General features: G+C 38.7%; 2 protein-coding genes across 2 annotated transcripts; both read left to right on the plus strand.

Annotated features, from left to right (window-relative positions):
- The first annotated feature begins 1466 nt into the window (after positions 1 to 1466).
- On the plus strand, positions 1467 to 2099 carry LOC110901448. Its single transcript, XM_022148276.1, has one exon. The coding sequence runs from the start codon at positions 1467 to 1469 to the stop codon at positions 2097 to 2099; it is 633 nt and encodes a 210-aa protein (XP_022003968.1).
- A 7032-nt stretch (positions 2100 to 9131) lies between these two features.
- On the plus strand, positions 9132 to 11292 carry LOC110898895 (NAC transcription factor 25). Its single transcript, XM_022145749.2, has 3 exons — positions 9132 to 9440; positions 9823 to 10130; positions 10619 to 11292. The coding sequence occupies exons 1-3, from the start codon at positions 9272 to 9274 to the stop codon at positions 11144 to 11146; spliced, it is 1005 nt and encodes a 334-aa protein (XP_022001441.1). The 5' UTR covers positions 9132 to 9271; the 3' UTR covers positions 11147 to 11292.
- The last annotated feature ends 7426 nt before the right edge of the window (positions 11293 to 18718 follow it).

Genomic DNA, 18718 nt, shown 5'->3' on the forward strand with positions numbered 1-18718 from the left:
AAGAAAGTGTAGAAAAACAGATGAAATCGAGCTAAAATGGCAAGAACTCCTCCTCCTGAGCTCTGATACCACTTGTAGGATCGCGTTCGGCCCTGTTTGAGTCGATCAGAGAAATTCCTATCCAAATCAAGAGGCGGAAACTAATGATTTGGTGCTATCTTAGCTGGATTCACTTTGAACTTGCTGTATTATTGATCAATTGCACAATTACACGGTCAGACAGCACTTCGGCAGTATGCCGGAACAAATACACCGTCACTATGTGTTATATGGTTCGCTCTAGACACCCCCCTATATATAGATGATTGGGTTCACTTATATGAACAACCATATAAGCGAACCTGACCACAAACCATATAAGCGAACCATATCAAGACCATATAGGCGAACCTAGCTAGACATAAAGGCGAACCTAACCTAAACATGGTCATATGAGCAGACCTAGACCTAGATACATAAGTAAACCTTTACAATCAAGTGTTTCTAGGTTTCCGTGTCATGATTAGACTATCTAATACTAAGACTCGATGAAAGACGTAGTCGACAGACGTAAGTGCAGCGAACCATATCAAGACCATATAGGCGAACCTAGCTAGACATAAAGGCGAACCTAACCTAAACATGTCATATGAGCGGACCTAGACCTAGATACATAAGTAAACCTTTACAATCAAGTGTTTCTAGGTTTCCGTGTCATGATTAGACTATCTAATACTAAGACTCGATGAAAGACGTAGTCGACAGACGTAAGTGCACCAACAATTTTGGATGGTTTTGAGCTTAGGTGATGATGGGAATCTTACGGATGGCGGTCAAGCAAGTTGTTGAAGAACCGAACACTCACTTTTGAGCTTCCGCGACATCTTAACTTTGATAGACAATGTTTTTGGAATGTAAACATTTTGCTAAACAACATATGAATGTGTGAATTAGTTGTTAGTTGACTAAAGTTTTACTACCTATGAACTTTATCAATGGAACTTATGTTATATTTGGACGTCTTTTATATAAAATTGTATGAATTATTTTTAAATTCAAGTAGTAATTAGACGGGTGTTACAAGTTGGTAATCAGAGCTTAAAGTTGTCAACAAAGTGTTCGGTTCAAGCTTGATCGATCGTCCGGTAAGAATTAACTTATTATTTTAGTAGATTATACCTTGTGTAAGAAACGAGATGTGAATGGATGTGCATGGGAAGAGTGTGTTAATTCACTCAAACCCGGAAAGTGCACTAAAAGTGAACGGTTAAAGCAAGTTAGGAACTTGGCTAAACCGAAACAAGTAAAGTTATGTTACAAATGAAATGTTTAACGTTTAAAGTAAACATTTCAGTTTCAAGATGTCGGAAAGAAATGACGATGATCCGGTGCAGACAAGCACCGAACAAATGAAAGAGATTATTGCCTAAGAAGTGGGGAAGGCAATTGAAGGTAGTCTATCCGGGTTCATAGACAAAATTCAAAACATGGTGTTGTCACTTGTCGAAGAACGAGTCAAAAGGTTGGAGGATAGCGTCAACCTTATAAAAGAAAAATCGGGAGAATGCAAAGGGTGTTCATACAAAGAATTCATGGTGTGTAAACCGCCAATCTACAATGGGGATGTCGACCCGATAATATGCCAAAAATGGATAAGTGACGTCGAAGGGGTGTTTGAACGGACCCATTGTGACGTAGGTGACTTTGTTGCTTACGGAATGGGTCAATTGAGGGGTCAAGCCAAGGATTGGTGGGACAATAAAAAGAAGGAAATAGGAGCCGAAGCGGTGAGGGTTATGACTTGGGACGAGTTTAAGGTGCCGTTCCTTAAACACCATAGTCCCAAAGCGGTTATTAACAGGATTAAGGAAGAATTCATCCAGCTAAGACAAAAGGGTGAAACAATTGATAAGATCACGGGCATCTTCATGGATAAGCTGAGATTCTGTGACGAGTTAGTCACCACTGAAGAGCAAAAGATATACTACTATTACAACATTCTGAGTGCCGAATACCGGGAGTTTATGACTCCATCAAAGTACGAAACCCTCACGGAGATTATCAACACCGCCCGGGAGCCGGAAATCGAGTTGAAGAAACAAGTTGAGAGGGGCGAGTGAAGGGCACATGATGTGAATCCAAGCCCTACAAAGAAAGCTCGAACTGCTGAATCAGGAAAGAAGGTGGATACTAAAGGCGGGTCGCCAAGTTGTAAAGTGTGCGGAAAGGGGCACAAGGGAGAGTGTCAGTTCAAAGACAAACCGTGCCCCATATGTAGTAAAACGGGGCACACGGCGTCTCTATGCCCGGGTAAAGTCTTGGTTTGCTAGAAATGTTATCAGCCTGGTCACAAAAAGTCTGAATGCCCAGACTTAGTTGGAAGGAGAGACATTAAAGAACCCCCAGCAGAAGCTTCAAAGGCAAAAGCTAGATCCTTCCAACTTACCGCGGCTGAAGCAAAGACAGACCCGATGTGGTCTCAGGTATATTCACGATTAACTCAATTCCTGCACGTGTATTGTTTGATACGGGTGCGAATAAATCCTTCATTTCGCATGGATCAATTCGACATCCTTCATTTGTATTGACGAAATTATCTGTGCCCTTTGAAGTTGAAATAGGGGAAAACAAAAGCTTTATAGTTTGTGATAGTTGTCGAGGCTGCAAATTAAGCATTGATGATGAAGAATATTTGATAGACCTAATCCCGATGTCAATGGGGGAATTTCAAGTAGTTGTTGGGATGGATTGGCTATCTCAGCACCACGCAAAGGTCGTGTGTTTTCGTAAGGAGATAAAGCTAACATCTCCTAGGGAAAACACGTTACAATTTATGGCGAAAAGGGAGGCAATCCTATAATATGCTCGATGATGAAAGCTCACAAGCTCATGAGGCATGGATGTAAAGCATTTATGATATACGCAAATGAGCCCGAGAAAGAACTACCGAAGATTGGAGACGTACCCGTGGTATGTGACTTTGAAGATGTATTTCCGGACGATTTATCGGGAATGCCGCCCGAGCGGGAGGTAGAGTTCGGAATCGAATTGATTCCGTGTGCAAAACCCGTAGCTAAAGCACCGTACCGACTTGCGCCGTCGGAATTACAAGAGTTGATGTCACAGATTCAAGACCTGCTTGACAAAGGATTCATAAGGCCGAGTGTGTCTCCTTGGGGCGCACCGGTACTGTTTGTGAAAAAGAAAGACGGAAGCATGCACATGTATATCGATTACCGGGAGTTAACAAGATCATGGTAAAGAACCGATACCCGTTCCAAGGATAGATGATCTATTCAACCAATTACACGGTGCGAACTGGTTTTCAAAAATTGACCTTAGATCGTGATATCACCAATTAAAGGTCAAAGAGGAAGATGTGCCGAAGACGGCTTTCCGCACGCGATAAGGACATTACAAGTTCCTCGTGATGTCATTTGGGCTGACAAATACACCCGTGGCTTTCATGGACCTCATGAACCGAGTCTGCAAGCCAATGCTAGACAAATCGGTCATCGTGTTCATCGATGATATTTTGGTGTATTCGAAAAGTGAAGCTGAGCATGCACACCATTTATGAGAGGTGTTAGAGACACTTAGACGAGAAAGGCTGTATGCGAAATTTTCTACGTGCGCCTTTTGGTTACGAGAGGTGCAATTCCTCGGCTACATCATAAGTGCCGATGGAGTATTAGTAGATCCGTAAAAAATCGAGGCCGTGTCGAAATGGAAATCCCCGAAGAACCCTTCGGAAGTTAGAAGCTTCTTAGGGCTTGCGGGGTACTATAGGAGATTCATTCAAGATTTCTCCAAGATTGCATCACCACTAACAAAGTTAACCCGAAAGGAGAAAAGGTTCATTTGGGGTGTTGAACAAGAAAGGGCGTTTCAAACGCTAAAAGAGAAGTTAACTCAAGCTCCGGTATTAACGTTGCCGGACGGAGTCGAGGACATGGTGGTTTACGCAGATGCCTCATTATCGGGTCTCAGATGTGTTCTGATGCAACGGGGCAAAGTTATAGCTTATGCCTTGAGACAATTGAAGATACATGAGAAGAAATATCCCACGCACGATCTTGACTTGGCTGCGGTGGTATTTGCGTTAAAAATATGGAGGCACTACTTATATGGGGTAAAGTGCATCATATTCACCGATCATAAAAGCTTAAAATACTTCTTCGATCAAAAGGAGTTAAATATGCGCCAGAGACGATGGTTAGAAATGGTGAAGGATTTTGACTGCGATATAGACTACCACCCCGGAAAAGCAAATGTGGTGGTGGATGCTCTCAGCAGAAAAGCGGACTATGTCCCAATACGAGTAAGGTCGATGCAGCTTGTGGTGACCTCAGGTATACTTGAACGTATCCGGGAAGCGCAAGTAGAAGCAATGAAAGAGGAAAATTGGAAGAAGGAACGAATAATCGGCCAGTTGAAAGACTTGTCGGATGGAAAGAATGGGTTGAAGACTCGATCCGGAAGAATATGGGTTCCAAATACTTGTGGGGTGAAGGCGCTACTACTTGATGAGGCCCATAAATCCCGATATTCCATTCATCCGGGTGCGACCAAGATGTATAACGATCTGAAACAGAATTATTGGTGGCCCGGAATGAAGAGGGGTGTGATAAAATATGTGGAGAAATGCTTGACTTGCTTACAAGTCAAGGCGGAGCACCAGAAACCTTATGGGAAACTACAACCTTTGGAGATCCCGGTTTGGAAATGGGAACATATCACTATGGACCTATTGACCAAACTACCTAAAACGATTCGGGGATTCGACGCCATATGGGTGATTGTGGATAGATTGACGAAGAGTGCACATTTTATTCCTATACGCGAAACATATACTTCGGAAAAGATGTCCGAGGTATACACAAACGAAATAGTGGCACGTTACGGAATACCGGTATCTATTGTATCGGATAGAGATACCCGGTTTACTTCAAATTTTTGGCGAGATTTTCAAGAACAGATGGGAACGAAACACTTCATTAGCATCGTCTACCATCCTTAGACGGATGGACATAGTGAAAGAACAATATAGACACTAGAGGATACGTTACGGGCATGTATCATCGACTTCGGTAGAAGTTGGGATGTTTATCTACCTTTAGCCAAATTTTCCTATAACAACAGTTACCATTCGAGTATCGGCATGGCACCTTACGAGATTCTATATGATAGAAAATGTAGAACCCCGGTGTGTTGAGGTGAAGTGGGACCGCGTGAATTGGCACATACAGACATAATTTAGGCCACTAATGAGAAAATCGAAGTGGTGCGAGCTCATTTGAAAGCAGCCCAAGATAGACAGAAGTCTTATTCCGATAAAAGACGAAGAGCGATTGAATTTCAGATAGGCGTTATGGTTATGGTGAAAGTTTCCCCATGGAAGGGCGTTATCAGATTCAGAAAAAGGGGGAAGCTAAGCCTGAGGTTTATCGGGCCATTTAGAATCATCGAACAGGTCGGTAAGGTGGCTTATCGCCTCGAACTACCGGAAGAGTTGAGTAGGATACATGGAACATTCCATGTGTCGCAACTGCGGAAGTGTCTAGCGGAGGAAATATCTTACATCCATTACGATGATATCGAGGTGGATGACAGCCTGAATTATGAGGTAAGGCCATTGGAGATTTTAGATCAAAAGTTTAAGCACTTGCGAAACAAACAAATCGATCAAGTCAAGATCAAGTGGGAGCATAAGAAAGGTTCGGACACTACGTGGGAGTCCAAAGAAGAAATGCGACGTCTTTACCCTACATTGTTCGGTACGTACTTTGGTTTCGGGGACGAAACCCTTTTAAGGGGGGTAGACTTGTAACATCCCGAAAATACAAAACTCTTAAATTTCAATCATGTTGCTAATAAACTAGTAAAATAAAATAACTAGGGATGGCACTAACCTAGTTAGTTGATCATTTATGAGTAGTTAAGAGTTAAAACAACAAAGAATGCAAGATGAGGGACTAAAAGTGTCTAAATGAAAACTATTTTAATAAAATAACAAAATTAAACTCAAAACACACTTGCCTGTGTGTTGTTGAGATCGACCAGAAGCAGGGGCGACCCCAAGCTCCCCTAAAACCCTAGTTCATCACAAATCTCACAAATTGAAGGTGAAGATCAGTCCCAAAACGAAATTAGAGCCTGGATTTGTGATCTCCATCGTAAGGAGATCATAAGGTAAAAGAAATTTGGTAAAAATCCTCTACTTGAAATTCTCATGAACATAGATAATCTGAAATCTGGTTATGCATGTGTGATATCTAGATGAATTAGGATCATTGTAGTGTCTAGGAGTAAACCCAAGACAAGTACATGTTGAAATCATATGTAATTTTAGTAAAATCCATGAACACCCTTGTAAGTGGTTAATGGGTTATGTAGAATTTGATAAACACTAGAAAATTTGATGTTGTTCTAGTGTAATTGGACAATTGTGAAGTGATTTCAGAATTATAGAAGCTAACAATTATGTAAAATGGTTTGATTGATGTGAAATTCGGGCTAAATGATAAGCTAGGGGCTTGCTATGTAATCATGTATAATTTTTGCCCTTAAAGTGTTCGTACAAATGCCTCAAGAAGGTTCAAAACTGAAAATTAAAGTTGAAACACATAATTGTAATGTTTTGACAAGTTATACGACATATGATTACCGGAGCGTCAAATGGACAAGCCGGTGGTGACTTACATTTGAAGGGCGCGCTTTGAAGGTATGTAACTTGATTCGTTACATTAAGTTATTTGATAACTAGAGCATATTTATTTGCGTAGTAAAATAAGTTGTGTTGATTGAATGACAATGTCCGTTAACTAAAATAATAGGTTAATAATTGGTTAAGAGTCGTTTGGTAGTCATCATAATGGAGGATTCCGTAGATGAGCCAAACGGGTCGATTAATGATGAAATAATATGATTATAGTTATTAATGGTTGGCATAGGCAATTACGACCTTACGAGCATGAAACCCTGAGATTGGTAATAAGATGCTGGTGATAATGAGCCCCGGAAGTTGGGTAAAAAACGCCTATGTTTACTATTAAAAAGGGTAGTAAAATGAGTGTTACTTGAACGGGTCGAATAATGCATAAGTGACTTTTATTCATTCAGCCCGTAAATCCAATTTTCGGTATAACAAATATGATAGACACGCCTGTAATGAATTTACAGACGTATAGGAAAAAGAATCACCTAAAACGGACAACCGAGCGGAAAGTTATGGTCATTTTAAGTCAAAAATCTGAATTTTTCGGAACTGGCAGCAAATGCAGGACGAACTGAACCTGCTGGAAAACTGTCCCCCCCTCCCCCGCGCCACACGACAAGATCTTTTGATCCTTTCGCGATACGCGGCAGCTGCCGCAGTACGCGACGGAATTACGGGAACCTGCCGCGACACACGGCAGGATAACTTTTGAAAATTTATTTTGTTTTTCATGTTTTGATCCTAGAACTTGATTGTACGACTAAATTCATTGTCAAAACTAACATTTTGGATGGTTTTGACCTTAGGTGATGATGGGAATCTTACGGATGGCGGTCAAGCAAGTTGTTGAAGAACCGAACACTCACTTTTGAGCTTCCGCGACATCTTAACTTTGATAGACAATGTTTTTGGAATGTAAACATTTTGCTAAACAACTTATGAATGTTTGAATTAGTCGTTAGTTGACTAAAGTTTTGCTACCTATGAACTTTATCAATGGAACTTATGTTATATTTGGACGTCTTTTATATAAAATTGTATGATTATTATTAAATTCAAGTAGTAATTAGACGGGCGTTACATAGTACTATCAAATTAGGAGTATTTTAGTCATTTCCCATTAAATACTAATTCTACCAAGTTTTTTAAACTAAAAAAACTTTCATATACTTCATTATTTTTGAAAAAAAAATATACCATAAAATCAAGTATTTTTTTATATTTAATATTAGTACCATATTGCTATAGTTTTTTTAATTTATAAAAGTGACTTTTAAAAAAGTTACAAAAAGTGTTTTATAATTATGCTAGTTATGTAGTTTCAATGTGATACTATGAAAAATGTATTGTGTTGATTTTAAATTTATATGTAACTTCTTAATTTGTTGTGTAATTCTTATGTGTTGCTATTTTTTTCTTTTGTGTTGTTATTGGGAGTATATTTGAAAATAAACATGTTTTCTACTAGTTATATAATAGTATGTGCTATTTACAAAATTAAAACAAAAACATGAAATTGGGCCAGTATGTAACAATATTTGTTATTTATAAAATTAAAAAAACTGAAATTGTGCTAGTTATGTAATAGTATCTGTTGTTAACAAAATTAAAGAAAAAACATGAAATTGTGTTGATTACGGACTAATTAATGTGTTGATTACAATGTTATGCTGATTACGGAATATGCTGACGGTGGTGGTGTGGGGTGTTTCCGTCTGATGTGCTGACGGTGGTGTTACGGTGCTGATGTTGACGATGTGCTGATTACGATGCTGATGATGATGTTGATTACTGGGCTGATTCGATGATGCAGAATAAATTAAAAGACTATGATTTGAATTAATTTTGCATGAATTTAGAGATAATTTAATTATTGTTTTTAATTAGTTATACACAAAAAGGTATAAAAAGTCTAAAATATCCTTACATTTTTTTTAATTAAGGACAAAGATAGTAGTTTGTATATGATCTTACACCAAATATGGTATGCTAAATGGTAATTATCAAACTATTAATTACATAACAGAGTTAAAAAAAAATGACTACCTTGTTAAATCTAGCAAATATTATCCTTTCAACCTTTTTAAAACAGCATCAGCATCAATTCCGTCCTAAAATATCTCAGCCACAAGAAAAAATCTCGTCTTCAGTGGTCCCCACTCCTTCACTCTTGTCCTCCTTTGTTCATCTTCCACGTGTCCTCCAACTGCACACGCGTCAACAATTCATTTGCTGTCATTCAGCCACCAAAATCCTCCTGCATCACTATCCTATACGCCCACAACCCACCTTCAACCTCTACAACCACACTACTTAATTACCAATATACCATTTTGTAACCACGTGGCGTTATATTATTGGCCGTACTAATCCTCATATTAAATAGCGTAATACAGCCGATCACACCCCGTTCACACCATGTTAAATACTACGTTCCGTAACACTCCCACTTCTTCACCTATAGCTATTGTGCTTTCTATTTTCTCCTCCGTTATTGTTTAACCATGCCAGTGATGGTCTTCGGACAGTTCTGAAGCTAAACTCGTCGTCACCGGACCGGAATATTCTAAAAGAATGGATGATTCATTACAACAACCGCAGCTTCCTCCGGGGTTTCGCTTTCACCCGACCGATGAAGAGCTGGTGGTTCACTACCTCCAGAGAAAAGAGGCCGCCGCCCCGCTTCCGGTGGCCATCATCGCGGATATAGACCTCTATAAGTTCGATCCATGGGAGCTTCCAGGTATATAAGTATTTAACAATACTACCATCTATGTTTTCGGTTATTACCATCTCGTTATAGACCAAGGTTTCTGGGACAGAAATAAAGATAGTGCTCCTAGAGACCCTGGATCAAATATTTTTGAATACTTCATCATATATATATTTTTGGTTACAAAAACCGATTGGATGGTAATATACAAACAAACGTATTTGGAAAAATCTCACTTAAAGCAGGGTCTCTTGTGGAGACGGTCAGATGAAGGCAAACCTGAGACGGCTCACAGAAACCCTGGATGAAAATATACTGTATACATATCTATGTAGCATATAATATCTTTCATAGATCTCTGTTTAAATATTATGTGTTTTCTGATTGTTGTTTCATTTAATTTTGTGTATAGCTAAGGCAGCGTTTGGTGAACACGAGTGGTATTTTTTCAGTCATAGGGACAGAAAGTATCCGAACGGGGCTCGGCCTAACAGGACGGCAACGTCTGGTTACTGGAAGGCTACCGGGACTGATAAACCGGTGTGGACTGCGGGTGGTACACAAAAAGTTGGTGTTAAAAAAGCTCTTGTTTTCTATGGTGGTAAACCGCCGAAAGGTGTGAAGACAAACTGGATCATGCATGAGTATCGACTCACTGATGGTAAATCAGTCTGTAAACAGCCTGCCTACGATACCTCGAAAAATAAAGGATCGTTAAGGGTAATTACATATTCGGTTCTTCGTTATTATCTTTCTTGATATTTGTGTTCGTGTGTGAGAAAGAGGGCTGAGGTGGAAGACAGAGGAGAGGAGAGAAGAGGTAGAGAGCACCATCAGTCCACACACACGTGAGGGGAGGGGAGGAGAGAGAAAATATATGTTCGTGCGGATATTAACCTGTTCCTAGGTCTTCTACAGTGAATCCCAGAAACCCTAAAATGAAAACCGAAATTTTGTAGAACAAACATAAGAAATTGATCATATGATCTATTCTAGTCTTTAAGTTTCCCCAAAAAAATTGAAACTTGTAAATTAAATCAATTAATAAATACATCAAAATAGTGTCTATATATAATATGTAGACCTTATTTTATTTTCAGTTGAGAGCTGCAAGATGGATGTAATATTGTGTATATATCTTTTATGTATATTTAAAAAAAAACATTTGTGGTTTTTTGCTTGTGATTAATTACGTGCTTAATTTGCAGTTAGATGATTGGGTGTTATGCCGGATCTACAAGAAGAGTAACATGCAGAGAGCGGTGGAAGTTGACGGTGGTGGCGGTAGTGATCTCACCATGACCGGTGGGATATTATCATCTCCACCACCAACATATAGGTCATACAACCACCAGGAACTTATGAAACCTACCACAGGGTGCACAGGGTACAATGCATTGCTTGAGAATCAAGTGCACAACACTATCTTGTTTAACAACATGTTAAATTCTCAATCCAGTGCCCGATTCGACGATAACAACCACCGACACAACCCCATTGTGTCCACCTCTAGTCTCTTTCCAATGAAACAATCAACCTCATCAGGTCTGTTTCTAACAGACAGTAACACCGACAGGAGCCCGATGGATACGCAACCAACGGAGGAAAATAATGGGACAATGGGGAGTTTTTTGACTGGGATACCACAACTGGAACAGCAAACAATGGTGGTGACTCCCGGAGAAAGCATTTTCCGGCAACCGTATCATTTGCCGGACATGAATTGGTACTCTTAGATCATTTTTGGGAAGGTGGTTGAATGGAATGGAATTTGAATATAGTTATGAAAAGATGGTTTCTTTTTTTGTTAATTTTGCTATGACAAGTTTGCTTAAGCAGTGATAAATTTAGCTAGACAAGATAAAGACCACAAATATGTAGATAGAGGCACATTATTGTTCTCTAGAAAAAATAACATATTTTATACATGTATATTGAATAAATTGTATTTTGGTATTTTAACAAGTATGTGTATGATTTTAAGAAATCTTGAATCTTTTTTTTTTTTTTTTTCACCATATTGTATTACATGCATGAAATAATGTGGATTGCATGATCTAGAGTGAAGATAATACTGTGACAAACACCATCTCCAACGGAGGCTTATGAACACCCATGCATGCCGAGTCTACCCGCCTCTCATAGACCTTACTGATAGCACCCTTTGTGACGTGCGGCATAGGCAAACCTATAACTTTTTTACTAGATGGTCATTATAAGGTTTTCTTTTCTACTAATTACAACTAGAGGTCACACTCATGTTTTTCTGATATATATAAGATTTTCTATATGAAAATTTAACAAATTTTGTTGACCTGATTCTGCCTTGACGAGGGCCACTCCTCTCACCTATACATTTGTTGCCACATCCTCCACTCTTCAACATGGGATCAGGGCATCCCAAGAACCTCCCATTGAAGACAATCTTAATTACTTTATTAGGATTTTTCTAATTCTAAAACTTTTAACTGCAATACATAATGTCAGGAAATCTTGAAATTGCTTTTGGAAAAGTTGAAGTATAGTTCAATCATCCAAAATATTTTCTAAATTAATGCTGTTTTAACATGAGAACGTCACTGTTTTTTGCATGGTTTATATGACCCTTCGTCTTCTTTTTACGGTCTTTAACGGTTGGGAGAGTTGAATAACCCTAAAAGGTAATGATGATATTCATCTTTTATGTGGTCTTTTGTTGTCTTGTACAACTTGAAAAGATGGTGGGAATCTTTAACAGTCCTTCGATCAAAGTAAGAAAACGTGGAAAGTATTGGTTTAATTGTATCTCAATGTGTAGGTCATCACAAGTGCCTTTCTGATCCTAAGTCCTAACTATCCCAATTACTATATACGCCATTTATAAATAACTGATTTTTTGTTCTTTTATGTATGAAAATTTGAATATGGCACAAAGATTGATATATAGTTAATTGTCATGCCGTCCGCTATGAAATCAAGTTTTAGTAGAGAACTACGAGAATCAGATAAGAAGTAGGTACAATTTATGTCACACTTTATGTGGCTATTGGAGTTATATCGTTAAATCGATAAAAACTTTACGTCTTTACTTAAAATTAATTAATTGTATTACATTTAGCAAGTTTTGTGAACGGTAGTTTTAAATGATTGGTCTACTTTAGATTTTTCAGAGTCATCATGCTTTTTAATATTTACTATAGTCTCAAACTATTCGGACACCCTATGTGGCTATTTGCACGCTTTTGTGCCCTAGACATCTCGTAGAGGGTTGTACGAGGCGTCTAGGATGTGAGTGATTTTTTTTTTTTTTTGAAGAACTGGGTGTTTTGATGGTGATAATTAGTCGTTTTTAATTTTTTTGAAGAGAAATTTTTAAAAGATTTTTTTGTGTTGTTTAAATATATTATGTCATACAGTGTATAAAATATTATGTCGCTTATCGTTTAAATACTATGTCGTTTTCAACATTATATCCATTCAAACATTATACAATTTCTGTATTATTGTTTCAATGTTAAGGTTTTAACAATTTATTATGACGTATCGATGTAATACAAACAAACATCATGCAACAGAATAAATGGAATGGAACTGAATATGACATATATAAGATTAGTTTGTACATCTATAACAAAAGATAAACTACAACGAAATATAGTATACACAAAACAATTTACAAGCGGCCCAAAACAGGTCTATGGCCCCGACTTCGAATCTGAATCCGAATCCGCTCGCCAAGGATGGGGAACCTCTTAAGAAGTTTCATCCCCCACACCTGTTAAGCCCCAACCTTGTCGGCTCTATCGGTAGTAGTAAGTGCGAGTCACCCTCCGGTAAATGTCTTAATGAATGGCCAATCACGGTGACGTACACGTCCCCGAACAACTGTCTGTGCTCCTATTGGTGATTGGCGGACGCAAAGTAATGGGCCAAAATGTTAAGACACCCTAAATAGTCTCCTGGTAAAGGTGTTTTGTTATCTAAAGGAACTGACTTTAATCTGGTGGCATATGCTGATTCGGACTAGGCAAAGTGTCTAGAAATAAGAAAGTCCATTACTGGATTTTGTGTGTTTCTAGGGAATTCTTTGGTCTCTTGGAAAAGTAAGAAGCAATCTACAGTATCTTGGTCCTTGATAGAGGCTGAGTATAGGTCCATGTGTGATGCGCCTTGCGAGTTAGTGTGGTTAAAAAATATGTTGTTGGAACTTGGGTTAAAGTTAAGTTGCCAATCAACATATTTTGTGACAATATAACAGCATTGTCAATAGCTGCTAATCCTGTCTTCCATGACAGGACTAAGCATTTTGAGCTTGATTTGTTCTTTTTAAGAAAATTGATTTCGATGAATGTGTTAAAAACCTTGGGAATTGATTCTAAAGATCAATTAGTAGACTTGTTTACAAAAGGATTGTTAATACAGCAGCATAGTCGCCTTTGTGAAGGTATTAACATGTTTGATCCATTTAAATATTAAACTAGGGGGTGTTAAAATGTACCTAATTCTTAGTTTAATATTTTATAACTTAACTTGTTTTATTTTATGTTACATGTGCTGCTGAACAACTGGAACTGGACTGGGCTACTAAGGTGTGCTGGGCTGTTACAGTTCATATTGGGCTGCTGCTTTAGGAGTCGTATGGGCTTATGGGCTTCAGACATCGTATAACCATCTATTGCTTTCTGAATAAAGGGAAGTAAAAAAGTCATTCAGCGATTACATCAGGGTCTCTCTCTCTAGAATCATCTGTCCAGGGGTTACGCTTTATTGATCTTTATTTGATGATCTCGTGTTGAGATCTTGTGTCAAATTGTTAGATCGTAATATTGTAAGTGTATGTAGATTATTGTGTCGATAATATACAAGTGAGTGAGGTGCGGAGAGATTATAGTTCTGTTCTTTGTTCTTCCTGTGATTTTTATCAGGTTTAATAAAATCATCTGTTTGGGTATAATCATTCTTGATACATGTTTCTTGACAGAATGAAATGAATTGTTGCTTTGTGTTTTTTAATGGGCAAGAAAAGACAAAGGAACAAAATTTAATTAATGATAAGTGGAAGTGGTGATGGTAGTGGGTGGCAGGGTGGTCGTGGTGGTTGGCGGAGATCCTGGATGGCGGGGGGTGGCAGGGATCATGGATGGCGGTGGGTTGAGGTGGCAGTGGTAGGCGGCGACAATGTGATGGTGGGTGGTAGTAGTGGGCGGCGGGCGATGGTGGTGGTTAGCAATAGCGGGGGGGGGGGGGGGGGGGTTGGTTGGTGGTGATGCTAGGTGGTGGCGGTGGTGGTGGTAGGAGGGTGGTGGAGTTAATGTAGAGTGAAAGAGAGAATTCAAATGGAAAAAAAACAAGGGGTAGATGTAGGGGCGGAACCAGTATATAAGCAGCCTTAGCACGGGCTACGGCTCAACCCCGTATTCGCAGTGTTATTTTTTTCGTTTTTATACATAGGATACCTCTAAAAAATATGAGGATATCCCTAACCATACAAATAGGCAGTATAAAGTGTAAATCCAGTTCTTTTTACAAGCTCAAACATAATTATTAATAGCCTATTAAGCTAGCCCATTAGACCACCCATAGTGGGGTTTTTTGGCGTTTTTCCCAAAAAATACGCCCCCACGCCCCCAAACCACCCCCTTGGGCGTTTTTTCCAAAAAAAAATCCAAGAAGTGTCCTTTTTTTCCACCCCCCCCCACTATTTTCTTTTGCCAATGGCAGCTTTTCTTGTTTTTATTTGGCCAATACCCCTTTTAATGGATTTTTTGTTTAATTCTATTATACCCCCTTTTAACATAATTTCTCACAATGCCCACATCCCCGCTACACCCATTTTAGAAAAACACCCCATAATGCCCCATTGCTGACTGGACTGGCACATGGCGCAAAACGTCCAAGAGTGCGGAGATTATTTGTGTGTTCCACTACACATGGTCTTAGCCTAATACCTATAATAATAATAAAACAGGCACATGTATATGTTGATATGGCCCATTTTTTGGGATACCCCTAATTTAATGGGCTAGTTCCGTCACTGGGTAGATGGAATGAATTTGTGGTATTTTAGAGGGAATGAAATGGATGAGTTATTAGATGATTCTATTCCATTATCAACCAAACATCATTTCTTTCATCCTCTAACAATGTTCCATCCCATTATGTTTTAGTCATGAAACATTAACTAATTTGAATCAAAATATTTCTCTTAACGTTTGTGATGGATCAGTAACAGAATATCCCCTGTAAAGGGGTATATAAAATACTAACCATTTGTTATCTCATAATAATAACTTAAAAGCGTAAACGGTAATTGTTGGATCAGTTCTGTTTAATCATAATGGAAAACATGAAAACATATCTGTTACAGTAGACAGTGCAGTGATAGATGATGCCATCGAGTTCGACATAGTTGTCAGTGTGATCTGGTTCCTCCTTAGGGTGCTGACTGATGATGGTGATAATGAAAACCGACAAGGGAATCCGTTATGGAGATGGAGGTTGAATGTGATGTTATACTTATGGGGTATGTCTAATGGTGTAACTGTCTAACCCCTTAACCTCCACATAAGTCTCCTTATATAAGCACCCAGGAGGAAACCTAATTAGTTAATAAGGGTAATACGGTCCATCAGCAATTACCAACTAATTACTTAATAGGTTATTATATATTTTGATCTATATTATGTAAATGATTATAATGGCTATAGATTAAATATTAATACATAATATATTTAATCTTACATTCTCCCACTTAGTCGAGTAATCATTTACTATGAGTATTAGATAAGCCTGATCAGGAGTTAACACTCATTTTAACCTTAAACAAGTATTATAGCAGAGAAATACAACCGTTGAATCATTATGCGACTCAGGACCCCCATTAATCATACTATAGCCTTAATTTAAAACCTAATCGTCAAGATCAAAATATGCATACGCCCTTTGTTTGATTTGTAACTTTATTTGTCTATATGCCATTATACCGGTGAAGGGTTTGCACTGTTGCATGTTGTAACGTGTAAGGACACGATCTATGTAAGCCCTTTGGGACAATCCTAAGATCCCTTTGTGTCAATCTTGGTGAATTTCGATGCCAATGACGTAAGAAGCATCTCCGAGATCCTTCATGTCGAAGTTATGCGAGAGTAACCGCTTCAACTCATGCAACATGTCTAAACTATTACTTGCCAATAGAATATCATCTACGTAAAGGACAAGTATAGAAAAGTGGCTCCCACTCATCTTGAGGTAGGTGCATTGATCCACTTGATTCTTCATAAAACCTTGCTTCTTCATGACTTCATCAAACTTGAGGTACCACTGACGTGATGCTTGTTTTAACCCGTAAATGGATTTCTTCAACTTACAGACTAGATGCTCCTGACCTTCAGGTTAAAGCCTTCAGGTTGTTTCATGTAAACATCTTCGTCCAAGTCTCCGTTAAGGAAAGCGGTTTTAACGTCCATTTGATGTAACTCCAAATCAAAATGAGCTACTAGGGCCATGACGATCCTTAATGAATCTTTACGAGAGATAGGTGAAAACGTCTCTTGATAATCAATTCCCTATTTCTGAGTGTAGCCATTTGCAACCAATCTCGCTTTGTAGTCGGATCCAGTTTTGTATTGAACACCCATTTGCATCATACGGGTTTGACACCGTTGGGTAATTCTACCAAATCCCAAATGTCATTTTTCTTCATGGATTCAACCTCATCAATCATTGCTTTATTCCATTTAGAAGACTGATCACTCCTAATGGCTTCATTGTAAGAGATAGGATCAATGAGCTTTCCGGTATCCATTTCAGTCAGGTAGGTAACATAATCATCCCAATTAGTAGGCCTTCTTTGCCTAGATGACCTCCTGAGTGGATTACCGGGTTCAGCGTTGTCTTGGTTTTGAGCGTTTGATGTGCCTTCGTCATGAGGTATAATGGGTTCTGATTGTGGAGGTGAATTTGGAGTTGGTGGAGTAGCTTCAGGTACAGTAGTTGCAGTGGGTACAAGAGGAGTAATCGGAGTAATGGTAAGCGACGAGTCTCTCCCCCCGCGTCTTGTACTTCTTGCAATTCTTCGTAAGGGTTGGTAGTGCTCCCACTGACCTTGAAATCCTCCAGGAACGCAGCACGCTTGGTTTCAACAATACGGGTGACATGGGAAGGACAATAGAAACGATAACCCTTTGAATTATCAGGATACCCGATAAAGAAACAGGTAACTGTTTTAGGGTCAAGTTTCCTTAGGGAAGGATTGTAAAGTTTTGCTTCAGCAATGCAGCCCCATACTTTCATATATCTAAGACCCGGTTTCCTTCCTGTCCAAACTTCATAAGGAGTTTTAGGGACAGACTTAGAAGGAACTCTATTGAGTATATGAACATCTGCTTTTAACGCTTCAGTCCAGAGGAATAATGGTAAATTAGTGTTGGCTAACATACTGCGCACCATATTCATAAGGGTACGATTTCTTCTTTCAGTGACACCATTCCGCTGAGGTGTACCAGGCATGGTGTATTGATTCACAATCCCCTGGCCCTTACAAAACTCATAAAATGGACTAGGAGCTTGACCCACATCAGTATGTCTTCCATAATATTCACCGCCTCTATCTGATCTCACAACTTTAATCTGACGATCTAATTGCTTTTCAACTTCAGCCTTATAATCTTTAAAAGTTGTTAGAGATTCAGATTTTTCCTTAATAAGATACAAGTACATGTAACGAGAATAATCATTAATGAAGATGATAAATAAAGTATGTCCTGTTATGCCAGCGATTTGGTAGGGACCACTAATGTCAGTATGAATGAGTTCTAATAAATTAGAGCTCCTAGTGGCACCTTTCTTATTCGCTAATGTCATTTTACCTTTAAGACATTTGACACATGTTCCAAAATCAGAGAAATCGAGAGGAGGTAAGACTTCATCCTTTATGAGACGATTTAATCGTTCTTTTGAGATGTGGCCTAAACGTTGATGCCACAACATGGACGAAGTCTCTAAGTCTCGTTTCTCTTTCATCTTTGTGAGTGATTCATTAATGTTATATGACAACAAAGATTTGGAAAAGCCATCATCTAGTTCTAATCTATAGAGACCACCATCTAGAATACCAGTACCATAAAGAACAGAATCATAGAGGATAGAGAGTTTGCGATGACCATCGGAAACAATAAAACCGTCCATGTCTAACTTTGGTCCTGATACAAGGTTTCGAGTTACCTCAGGAACATATAAGGTATCATAAAGTTTAATACATAAACAAGTTTTCATAACTAATTGTAATGTTCCAATAGCCTTCACTTCTAATTCTCGATCATCCCCAACCT

The sequence above is a fragment of the Helianthus annuus genome, chromosome 13 (genome assembly GCF_002127325.2).
Source record: "Helianthus annuus cultivar XRQ/B chromosome 13, HanXRQr2.0-SUNRISE, whole genome shotgun sequence".
Classification (NCBI taxonomy): domain Eukaryota; kingdom Viridiplantae; phylum Streptophyta; class Magnoliopsida; order Asterales; family Asteraceae; genus Helianthus; species Helianthus annuus.